This window comes from Antedon mediterranea, chromosome 5 (assembly GCF_964355755.1).
Source record: "Antedon mediterranea chromosome 5, ecAntMedi1.1, whole genome shotgun sequence".
Classification (NCBI taxonomy): domain Eukaryota; kingdom Metazoa; phylum Echinodermata; class Crinoidea; order Comatulida; family Antedonidae; genus Antedon; species Antedon mediterranea.
In genome coordinates this window covers 7,464,939-7,478,029 of record NC_092674.1, presented here as the reverse complement: position 1 = coordinate 7,478,029, position 13,091 = coordinate 7,464,939, and the positions used below count along the sequence as shown (strand labels likewise).

At 34.4% G+C, this 13,091-nt stretch overlaps 1 protein-coding gene across 1 annotated transcript in view; it reads right to left on the bottom strand.

Annotated features, from left to right (window-relative positions):
• The window catches only part of LOC140048627 (transmembrane protein 87A-like), a 29,991-nt gene that overhangs the window by 5,315 nt on the left and 11,585 nt on the right, over positions 1-13,091 (bottom strand). The window contains exons 6-12 of the mRNA XM_072093385.1: positions 10,316-10,432; positions 9,025-9,112; positions 8,587-8,648; positions 7,530-7,650; positions 6,243-6,405; positions 845-938; positions 35-100 (exon numbers count right to left, since the gene is read on the bottom strand). Coding sequence (XP_071949486.1) covers positions 35-100; positions 845-938; positions 6,243-6,405; positions 7,530-7,650; positions 8,587-8,648; positions 9,025-9,112; positions 10,316-10,432 — 711 coding nt within the window. The remainder of the gene's footprint in view (positions 1-34; positions 101-844; positions 939-6,242; positions 6,406-7,529; positions 7,651-8,586; positions 8,649-9,024; positions 9,113-10,315; positions 10,433-13,091) is intronic.

Here is a 13,091-nt window from a genome sequence, read left to right as displayed (position 1 = left end):
TACTGTATGTTAGTAAAATTAAATAAAAGGATATCCAGCTAAAAATAAATGAATCAAGAAGAGCAGGAGGTATAATTGCCACAAGGTCTTGCTGTAAACTCTAGAAAAATTGACAAATAATAAATAAATTAAATAAATTAAATAAATTAAATAAATTAAATAAATTAAATAAATTAAATTAATTAAATTAATTAAATTAATTAAATTAATTAAATTAATAAATTAATTAAATTAATTAAATTAATTAAATTAATTAAATTAATTAAATTAATTAAATTAATTAAATTAATTAAATTAATTAATAAAATAAATAAATTAAATAAATAAATAATAAAAATGTGCAAATTCAGATCAATTAATAACAATCAATTAACAACAATGTTTTATTAAACCACTTTTCAATCAAAACTAGACATTTTGGTTAGGCTAAATGCCCATTTATACTAGATCGATAACGGTTGATAACTATAAAACATACATTTTTCTACAGAAAACAAAAGAAATTCTTCTTCTTTATGTAGGAAAAATGCATATTTATCTAGTTATTGTTAATCATTATCGTCCTAGTATAAAGCTTGGTTCCCACTATGATGCAACGCAATGACGTAGATTCAACGCAGGCCATTTAAAAATTGACAGTTCAAATAATAAATCACTTGCAAATTGGTAAAATTACTTATATTTCGTCCTAGTGTGAACCAAGTTTTATCATTTTTATTTTCTTTTTTTTTTAAACCACTAAATCTTTTTTCATTCAAAGAAAATAAAAAATTATTATAAGGTTCATAAAGAAATAAATCTATCTTATAATATAAAATAAAGATTCTAAAATTAATTAACTTACGCCTTGTACACGCAAACAAGCTTCAATTAAGCTTAGCACAAAGAATAAAAATCCAACTCCAATCACACGATACAACTGAGGTCCTAGGTATGGTCTGAATAAACAGAAAAACGAAAGGTTGACATATTTTGTAAATGAACTAATTTAATTAAACACAGGTGCAGATCCAGAATTGTTTTAAACAAAAAATAGTACAGTACTTCATAATTTTTAGCTAGCCCGCTGGATCTGCACTTGGTACAGTACATACTTTATTTATTTATTTATTTGTTGACCCATTTACCTTTGGATCGGTGGCACTCACAACATGCCGTGCAGCGGTCCAAAAAACAAAACATAACAATTTGGAAAAGGAAAACATAATGGAAATTATGATGTCACATCACTACTGTGACGTTGTTAAACGTATATATTGCAATTATTAGTTGCAAGAAATAAAATGACAGACGACTATAATGAGATCAATGAGAGAGAGTCTAACTTTATTCAAAGCATGCTGGGAACTCCAGACTGTGACGTCATACACACACATATATTTGATATAGATAGATATGTGACATCTCCCTTTTTCTTAAACATTAACAACAATCGTAATCAAAATATCAAACTCTTAATGAAACAATTAAACTATGATGATGTAAACATTTGGGTATAATAAAACATGGACATCTGGCAGAGAAATTATGAACAATGAGTCTTTTAATTAGTATTTGTCCATTATGAAGTTATCGAAACGTTTGGGTACACGTCTATTTCGCTTTGGTCTGGTGATTACTACCTCTTCCTTTTGAGGATCAGGTGTCCTCGGCGGAGTTTCGATAGGAGTTTCATCCACTTCCCCTTCAACATTAATATCTTCTTCATGTGATTGATTTAATTGTCGGCGATTGCGTCTGTACACTTGTCCGTTTTGCGTAGCGACCATATATGATCTCGGGGTAACATGTTCAGATAACACTTTCGCGGGGACCCATTCTCGGCCTTTGTTGAGACGGACTATCTCGTTTCCTTTCAGTGATTGTAGCGTTCGCGTTCCACGATTGTAATATTCCGCCTGTTTGTCTTGTCTAACGATCAACGAATTATGTGCGTCTGGAATCAGTGTAGGCTTAAGTTGCTCGCGTGCGATAGGAATTCGTGTTCTAAGCCTTCTGTTCATCAGCAACTGTGCTGGAGATTTGCCGATACCTCCCAATGGCGCATCTCGATAAGCGAGTAAAGCTAAATGAAAGTCTCCGTGAAAGTCATCAGCGGCTTTCCTTAACAATTGCTTGACTGTCTGTATGCACCGTTCAGCTTGACCATTGCTTTGTGCATAGGTGGGGCTCGATGTGATTAGTTCTATCCCCCATGATTTAGCGAAATCTTTCATTTCAAAACTTGCGAAAGGCATGTTGTCGCTTACAAATGTTGCTGGAATGCCATGTCTCGCGAAAATCGTTTTTAGCCTGCCGATTACTTCTTTGCCAGTTTTGTTGCGTAGCGTGACGACTTCGGAATATTTTGAATAATAATCTACAACTACTAAGTGGTCATTTCCTCCAAAGTTGAAAATGTCTGCCCCAACTTTATAAAAGGGTATTTCAGGTATTTCGTGAGGTATCATTGGTTCACGTTGATTTTTCCGTTTGTACTTCGCACATGTCGTACATCTTGATACCATGTCATGAATAGCATTGGTGATACCGGGCCAGTACAACAACTCTCTGGCTCTGGCCTTGGATTTCTCTATTCCTAAATGACCATCATGAATGCGGTTAAGTATGAATTCTCGTTTGCTTTCTGGTACTATCAATTTCTGCCCAATAAACATTAGTCCCTCGTGTTCATAAATTTCGTCACGCATCGGCAAAAATTGTCTTATCTTTACGCTGACTGACTGACGTCGCTCAGGCCAGCCAATATGGCACTGTTTCGATAGTTCCTTTAGTGTCTCGTCCTCGTTAGTTGCTTGTTGTATTTCCGTTATTCTAGCTTTACTCATACTCAACAGCTCATGTACGGCATGTATACGATATTGTAGAATTTCAGGATCATTTGTGACAGTTTCCATCGGAACCGCTCTGCTCAGTGCGTCTGCGATATACATTTCACGACCTGGAACATATGTGACATTTATATCATATTTTAATAGTCGTAGCATCATCTGCTGTAGTCTGGGACTCGCCTTGTGAATTGGTTTCTTTGTAATTGACTCAAGAGGTTTGTGATCAGACTGGATCGTAACTGAACGTCCGTAGACATAGTTGTTAAACCTTTCAAGTGAAAAACAAATAGCTAGCATTTCTTTTTCTATCTGAGAATAGTTCATATCGGCTGACGTTAGTGATCGCGAACTATAGCGTATCGGGTGACCATCTTGCATTAAAACACTTCCTAGTCCAAAAGATGATGCGTCACATTGGATTACTACTTCTTTATTCGGATCAAAGTACTTAAGTACTGGCTCTGAGCTTAACAAACTCTGCAAATTTTTTAGCGATTGGTCGTGGCGTTCTTCCCAAGACCACGCTACTTCCTTCTTTAATAACTCTCTCATAGGAGCGCTGATGGTAGACATATTCGGAATAAATGGCGACAGATAGTTGATCATTCCCATTAAACGTCTCAGGTCAGACTTACAAGAAGGTGTAGGCATATCATAAATTGCTTTTACTTTAGAATTATCAGGCTTAACACCATCTCTACTAATTATGTGACCTAAGTATGTCAACTCATGTTCTTTAAAGGGGGATTCTGGGTTTAAAATTGCTTTTAAATATCGTTTATTTATTAAATAAAAAATATTATAACAATATAGACATGTCAGAATGAAGAAGTAATAACGAGAAATTAAAAAAATTAAATTTCATATACATTTTAGGGTAAATTCATGGAAAGTCTGTTTTTCAGCAGCTTAGGGAAGCTCATTAATATTCATGAGATATTCACAAAATCACGTCATCAGGATTCCAAACTCGCGACGTCAAGCTTGTACGTTGTGTTCTCTCTCCCCTGTCAAACGACAACCACCCGATCATTGTGAAATACATTTTTTGTAGATTTTCTAAGCTAGGCCTAAAGTGTAATAATAACAGTAGTAGCATATATTTATTTGACATTTAATGAAATACAAAATTTAGTACAGATTTAGTACGGAGTCATAAATTATACTATTTTTATACCTCGAATAGTACAGATCGTATATCGGCTTCACGTACTAGGCTAGGCCTGGATAAGCAAGCCTGCGAGCTACAGCGATTTTAATTGCTTTTGCTTATCCTTGCCTCCTTAGATTTTCACCTGTCTTGTTTTTGTTACCTGTATTTCGATTTTAAAGGCTAAATAAAGAATGAATGAATGAATGAAGGCCTAGCCTAAATCATTTTATTCATGGGTTTGGCCATTTCTGACTAGGGATTCCATGCCACGATGGCTACGTTAAAACATTGGTGCCATCATTCATGGGCCTAGCTAGCCTATTACTAAACGATTGGCCCATAAATAACAAAACGCAGTGGATTCCAAACCCATCCTATCAACCAAACTCCTAAACAATCTAAACCTAAAACGTTCTACAAAAATCGGCTGTAAATATTGAGGCAAAACAAGGTCCGATCGCCGTCCGCACGTATGGTGTCCCGATCGTCTAATAAGTAGGCCTAAAATAGGCCTAGTTTACTCTCCAAAAAAGCGGATACTGCATCAAGCAAGTAGACCAGGTAGTAGGAAGGAGACCTAGCCGATCCGGCCCAGTTAAAAATTGAGCTAGCTAGTGTAGTAGACCCTATGCGAATTGATACTACCAGGCCTTTTACTATAGGCTACACTTGTTAAAATTAGCAATACTGTACTTATGTTTACAAATATTCCAACTCTCTCATTCGAGCTATTTTATCTATACCATTCCGGTAGGTCGAGTCGACCTTCAATCAAATACTGTACATCGTTCATGTTGTGATTATAGACGGGGTATACTCGACCCGACCAGTTTTGTATTGTATACTGTATCTGCTTATCACGTGACAATGCCAGGCATGGGCAGAGAGAGCATGTGTATCGTCGTCTCGCTCTCCTCACTCAGCAGGAATGTATACGTTACGCTTCATTGATTTTGAAGGCTTTCCCTTAGTCAGTGCGAAAATCGGCAAACGTAAAGTGCAAACTTATCTAATTTTTCACTGTTTTGATAGATTTTCATAGAAAATTGACTTTATAAATGGGAAGACCGACTAAAATTACATCAGATAAGTATAATTTTACAAAAGTAATTGATATGGGTAATGATAACGAGTCGTCGGAAGATTGACCATTTCACGAATTTCCTATTCTGTAACCACAGTGTGATTTTGCCGTAGCTGCACTTGTAATCTGGCCTCATTTCACAGCCTTCGTTCTGCTTCACTGGGCGCTTATATAAATTGAAACTTTTACCGTTCAAGAGACAAACAAATATATTTTACATTTTTTACTATTCATTTTAAACCCGGAACCCCCCTTTAAGCTTAATCTTATTTCTATTAAATTTTACATTTTCATCTTTAGCACGCTCCATGACTTTGGCTATCACATTATTATGATGCTTTTCATCGTCATCGGTAGCAATTATCATGTCATCAGAAATTACAAATACATTATCAATACCTCCAAATATTTGTTCGTTTCTCTTTTGAACAACCTCACTGGCACTACATAGACCAAAGGGTAATCTGTTAAATGAATACCTCCCAAATGGTGTGTTGAAGGTGCACAACTCAGTGCTGTGCTCCGTTAATGGTATTTGCCAGTATGCATCTTTCATATCTATGTGCGTGAACAATTTACGCCCTGACAATTTACTTATTACATCCTCTGTTGTAGGAATCATGTGATGCTCTCTTTTAATTTCCTTGTTCAAATCTTTAGGGTCGAGGCATAGCCTCAGAGAACCGTCCTTCTTTTCTACAACTACTAAACTACTCACCCAGTCAGTGGGCTGATTAGTGCGTGAGTTTACGCCTTGGCGTTCCATCTCGTCTAATTTGTTTCTTAATTTATCATGTAAACTTATTGGTACTCTCCGGGGTGGATGTTGGATGTCTGGTCTCCGAATGGAGGCGTGGGTTCGTATCCCACTTCTGACACCATGTGACGTTGTTAAACGTATATATTGCAATTATTAGTTGCAAGAAATAAAATGACAGACGACTATAATGAGATCAATGAGAGAGAGTCTAACTTTATTCAAAGCATGCTGGGAACTCCTGACTGTGACGTCATACACACACATATATTTGATATAGATAGATATGTGACAACTACCATCTTGGGCACATCACACTGTTTTTTGTCACTAGTTTGATAGTGTAGACAAAGCTTTACACTATAACCTCAAAAGTGGTTTATTTATTACAGAGGTTAACAAAAAGTATTGACTTACTTTGTAATTCCGTATCCCATGCTAATAATAATAACAAGCATTCTTGCGACTGTCCTCTTCAGACAAGAGACCAATTCAGCAAAGATCAAAGCACCTGGAGAGGAAAAACCAGTCACGTTCATGTGCTGGTACTCGGAGTAGAACACTACTTTCTCAAGGAGGCCTAAAGTATAATTGGAAAATATTGATTGATCACTTTATTTCAGAATATTCCATATATATAACAAATACCAAATGGAAAATCACACTAAAATAGGATTTTCTCCCATTTAGTGAAGAGATTTGAAGATCGTAACAGATGGTTCATAGTACACCTAACAAGATCATTTTCACTATTCAAAACTCTTATTCTAAAACCATAGAAGCACTTGCGTACATGCTCGTAAAAAGAGGGAATTCTCCTCATGGCAATATGTAAATAGGGACAGTTAATAGTGTCTTTTTTTCACAACACTAGACTATTAAGCTGTTGAATCTAAAAACTTTCAGTGTTTTAGTTCTCACATATTTCTTTAGCGGCCACAGTGTTTATAGTCTATAGTGCTATACTTTGAAATAAACAAAATTAAATGGATTTCCAAACGCAATACGCATTTAATCATTTTTCTACACACAAGTAGGTAACCATATTATATCCCCATGGAAAAAATGAATATATGAACCACGTGTAAGCAAAGGTCATAGATGCTCATTGAAAGTTTCATTAAAAGCCGTTTTAAAGAAATTATGGTTCAGAACGGTTGTGTATAATTTTGTGCATTTTTCTATTCCATCCTTAGTTCAGACAACCGTAAGGTGGTTTCCCGAATAATCGTACGATCAAAACGGTACTGGGTGTGATCAACTACAGTGTAGCGTTCGTGTTCCCACCTAATCATGCATTCATAGAAGTACTGATGAAGATCACTCTGTGGCGACAATAGAATGGACCCGAGACCCGGCTATCTTCGACTTTTAAATAATAGAAAGTTTTGAAAAATTGTGTTATAGTAGAAATGTACGTAGTATGATGTCTACTGTATGTTTATTGAAAAATGGTTATAGTTTTCTAAATTACTTTGTACAAGTTGCGACGAGAAAACTGTTATTTGATCGTTAGTTGACGTGTACACAAACACTTTGAAGAACCTAGTACATATTTCAAGACGAGTAGGGGGTTACCCCAGTGTACTATCACTGTGTAACTGGGACTGGACCGTTTTAGAGGTATTTACCACCTTCACTAATGTATGTACATCTTAGTGAGAAGTTGAGTAAATAAAAAAGAAAAGAAAACAATGATTTTACCTAATATAATAACTCCACAGATACAAAACTGAACTCTAAGCATATCTCTCCATCGATAAACCATCATGACAAGGTAGAGCACTGCTAATATAGCACATGCAGCACACATCACTGCATAAAACTATGAATAAAAACAGTTTTTTATTATTTAACACACTGGCAAGGACAACACAATTCTGTAAATTTTACAATTAAGGTCAATCCAAAATATATATTCAATATATTATTTAATTTGTTATATACTCTGTAAAATATAAGAGCATAAATTTGAAATAACTAGAATTAATTTATATGATTTATATGCGGTGATGATTGATAGTGGTTGATATGAAATTTCCTGAATTGTATATAAATTTAACAGAAAAGCAATTGGCACATTTTAATGTAATATCTGTAGCTGTGTGCATAGGAAAGGATGCATAAGAAATTGAAAGGAAATGAAATGTGATGAAATTACTAAAGACTGGTAGAAAATATGATTTTAATGCCATAAAATGTACATGACTACTAAGATTTATAAGTATGATTAAGATTTATGAGCATGAGTAAAATTTACGACTATGAGTATTTGATTTATGAGCATAAGTAAAATTTATGAACAGGAGTCAAATTTATGAGCATGAGTAAAATTTATGAGTCATGAGTAAAATTTATGAACATAAGTAAAATATATGAGCATGAGTAAAATTTATGAGCATGAGTAAAATTTGTTAGCATCAGTAAAATGTATGAACATGGGTAAAATTTATGAACATGAGTACAATTTTTGAGCATGAGTAAAATTTATGAACATGAGTAAAATTTATGAACATGAGTAAAATATATGAGTAAAATTTATGAACATGAGTAAAATTTATGAGCATGAGTAAAATTTATGAACATGAGTAAAATTTATGAAAATGAGTAAAATTTTATGAAAATGAGTAAAATTTATGAACATGAGTAAAATTTATGAACATGAGTAAAATTTGGTTTATTCATGGCGACACCAAATTTTGGAGTGTCAGGGTTTGGCTGTTGTAACAATGTGGTAAAAATGTAAGACAATTTAACCTACAGTAAGCAGAGGTCTTTGCGTTGCTGATAGGTATCCGTGCTCATTTTGAAATTCAATATTAACTGAAAAAAAAAAACATAATAAATGAATTGCATTTATAAAATACAGCACAGTATAATGTAACTTTGCTAGATGACCATCCTCATTTCAACAGATTACCCTTCTCCCACTCAAGCAGACGTTACACAAGCCATAATTAACTTTAAAAAAAAAATACAGTATACGGTACATGAGTATACAGTCAACTCTCCCAGTCAAACTCTGAAAACCGGAAACTCTCCTAATACCAGACTTTTCTTGAAGTCTAAACAGTCCCCAATTCATTTTTACCATTAAAAACACAATCCGAATACCAGACTTTCTGAAAAACCAGACATATTTGGCCAGCCCAAAGGTGTCCAGTATTGGGAGAGTTGACTGTAAATGCAGACAACTTACTGTCAACTGTATTGATACAATCGGTCTCAATGGAAAACACAAAAATATATCGGCCATCCTGCCATGTTTTGGTCACTTTATTTGGAGGCTAAAAAGAAGGAAGATTTGATCATCTGCAGAATCCTAATCCTACTAATAAGACTAGTAGCGTTTTATGATATAAAATGATAACAGGTAAATGTTATTAATTTAACTAGTGGTAAATTCAACTTATATATATTTTTCTTTTAACTTGCACTTGCACTGATGAAGGGCTAGTGTTGCCTAAAAGCTCTGGTAACTTTTCTGGCTGTTTTACATTTTGATTTAGCTTTTCGCTTTTTTTTTTGTATCTCCATAGAGATCCAGCCACTGATACCCACAGCATTGTCATTTTTCCAGTAATTTTTCTTTTCACTTGTCATCATTCTGGTCTATACTGGCAAACTTTTATCTGGGGCAGATTTCTATAAAGCCACCTCATCAATCATCATGTCAATAATAACAGTCCAAACTTATCATTTGATTTTCACTTAAAACTTGTTAAATTGGTTGTCTTTCACGATCAATAGGGACTTTACGAAACATGACGGTTAGGGGAGGACGATGAATATCCTGTGTTCGCTAGAGTGTAAAATCATATACAGTCAACATAGCCGTTTTATTAGTTACGCACCTTTTCGCGAAGACGTCAACCGGTTATTTCATTGAACAATTAAATTAGAAGTTCAAATATTAATTAGAGTTTTGAAAATTCCATGTTTTTAAGTGTAATTTGAACTGTATATTTAAGGTTATATAAGGCCTACATTATTTATAGTCGTTCTCCATAAACGGGAAAATGGCAACTTTATCGTTTAAATGTAAAATTAAGTAACAGACTTTCACGCTAAGCTCTGCCCACATTGTAAAAGCTCATGCATAAATTATTCATGAGAACCGTCCTATGGCTTTCCGTCGTGTTTCGTAAAGTCCCTAATAATACGTACAAGCAACAGGAGAGGTTTAAGACTGTTTTAAGACTCCGTTATTTTTTAAAACCGCTTAAAGGTTAGACCACGGTATAGCAATGGTCTCTATTATAAAGACTATTTGCTACGTCACGAATTATAGCCGGCTAAACGCTAAGACAGCTGGTCTTTTTAATACAGTATGCAGCTTTATATGTAGCATTATTTATGATGTTTTGGGGAATACATTTTTAATTACTATTATTCAAATGACTAATTATTAAACAAAGAATATCATTAATAATAATTAACTACCTTAATAATAACATTTTTGACCAGTTTTAAATTCAGAATTCACTCACTTCTGTTTTAAAGTTTCTTTCTTTTTTTTCTTTGTTTCCTCCTTGTATGCCCTCGCAAAACTCAAGCTCACCTTCATGATTTTTCAAACAGTATATTTCTGCAAGATTTGATTGATCCTACGAAATTCAAAATAAAATTATAGCACATAATTAATTGTTATGTCACGTACTGCAAACTGCAATTAAAATTATATACTGTATACATAAGATTGTAATGAGATACTGAATGAAGGTCAACTTCAATTACGTTTATGCAATAATGGTTTGTAAAACAGAAAGACACTGGAAAATATAGAGGCAAATAAACATTTTTTTTTAAATGTAAATGGAGGGGAATAACTTGTGACTCGCAGCCTACTGGGCTGAATTGCGCACCGGTGTGAATCATAATGACACATACAACAAGTTTCTTTTCCTCTAAAGCCTGGCGCACAAGCTTTCGGCTGAGCCAACTGGCACGAGTAACACTTGGCTCACAACAAAATTTGCCGCAAACTTTGAACGCGTTCTATCGGACGCACACTAAACGCGATTTTATTACTTTACTATGCTACAGGTATACGGCACGTGCTAACATACTATAATAAATCATGTCATGCGCAATGGAATTTTTTAGTGAGCTATCTGTTCACTACGGAAGCCCGTTCGGGCCACAAGTTAACTATATTTTAAATGCTGTTATCTGGCGGCCGCCACTTAATTATCTGGCGGCCGCCACTTAATTATCTGGCGGCCGCCAATTAATTATCTGGCGGCCGCCACTTAATTATCTGGCAGCCGCCACTTAATTATCTGGCGGCCGCCACCTAATTATCTGGCGGCCGCCACTTAATTATCTGGAGGCCGCCACTTAATTATCTGGCGGCCGCCAATTAATTATCTGGCGGCCGCCAGATAATTAAGATAATTGTAACTTTCCTAGACTTATTTGTACAGCCGTCGATTATTTTACATTTGAAGTAGTGCGCCACGTGCGTCGAGAATGTGTCGATGGATTTTTAGTTACCTCAAAGATAGTGTAGTAGGAAGATGTTACACTTCGCTCAAAAATTAGAGAACCGCTCAAGATACTGTAGGGCGCCTCTCACGACGAGTAGGGATAGACGAATCTGAAAGATGACGAGCGCAATGGCAAATCCCAACGAAAATGGTGTTTTCGGCAATAAATTGTAAAAATAAGCCACAAAAAACATCAAACTTCTTCTTTTTTTTCCTTATTATACAAAGTTAAAAATTAATATGATGTTTTCATACTGTTTTTGGATCTTTTTAATTGTTAATACATTTATTTGGAGTGAGTTTTGGAATGAAATGACTGTAAACACTGAGCTAGGATCAGGAGGAGGCTCACGCGCGCCTGTAGAGACGCAATCATGAATGGATGCTGGTCATCTCGTACCCACACCAACCCGTACCCAAACCAACCCGTACCAATAATAAAAACTCTTACTCATCTTGGTAAACCCCAGTCAAGTCTGAAGTCATAATGCAAGTTTTACAGTATACAGTATTGTTGTTGGCAAACAATATATGATTTATGAATAAATGATAGCAATTCTTCTGCAATTTCAATATTTTCTATACAGCAATTTCTAACAACTCTAGGGGTAGATAGAAATTATCTGTTTCTATAGATTAATAATATAGAATTCTAAAACTTCTATATATAGATTTTATAGAACATTTTTTGTAAGGGTAGTATAATAAAAGAGGGTAAAGTAGGCCTCCCCACGTCACGGATATTTTTTTCTTTGATATACCTTACCAATATTATTAATGAACTCATCGGCTTATAATTAATATATTATTGATAATGTTAGGCATTACATAATCATGGCAAATTACGATGAATGCACGAAAGTTCGGAGTGTTACAAGCATATTAATATAATAATTATTAGTTATTATTAAATTATTTAAATTAATAGATAATTAACAATAATTGTTTTTTTTAAAGTAAAAAAACATACCCGTAGTCCTAAATTCCTATTGAATGTTGCGGCCTACTGGTACCGTATTCATTGTATATGTTTCCCCTTATAGACGACTATTTGTATAATATTATTGATTACAATAGAGATTGATTGATTGATACACATGCCATACTACCTATTCTCTTTTATTACCCATTTAGAAATAATCCATACGTAATCGATTATAATATAGGCATACACATTGTAGGCCTATTATTATTACCACTAATAGGCCCCTAATATATTTATTCACTCTGATAAAAAAGTGTTTCTAAAGCTAGGTATTACATTCTTTATCTCTGTCCAATGTTAACAATTAAATAATTAAAAAAAAGTTAAGTTGATTTGCAAATAAAAACATTAAAATAAAAGAAATAAAATATGGTAGATATTCCAGGTACCTAAACAATTCCAGGTAATTGAAACACAAATTTGTATTCCAAAACATAAAAATATGATTCATTTGCACTTCCTATAAAGATAACAGTACATTTTATATGTTAATTCGTATTAAATCTTAATTTTACAGTCATATTAATCTTCTGTTATAATAGCCTATTTCCAATACAATAACCCTCCGTATCCCTACTCGACGTGCGAGGCGCCCTTTAAATTTAGCTCCATGTTGTCTCGCTTTTATTTGCATTGAACGAATAGGAAGTGTAACATCTTCCTACTACACTATCTTTGGTTACCTCATAAGAGCATGATACGTCGCATAATTTAGAATGACGAAAGAGTATAAGAGCATGGAAAGTCACATAAGAGCATGACGAAAGAGTATTTGAGCTTTAAGAAAGAGTA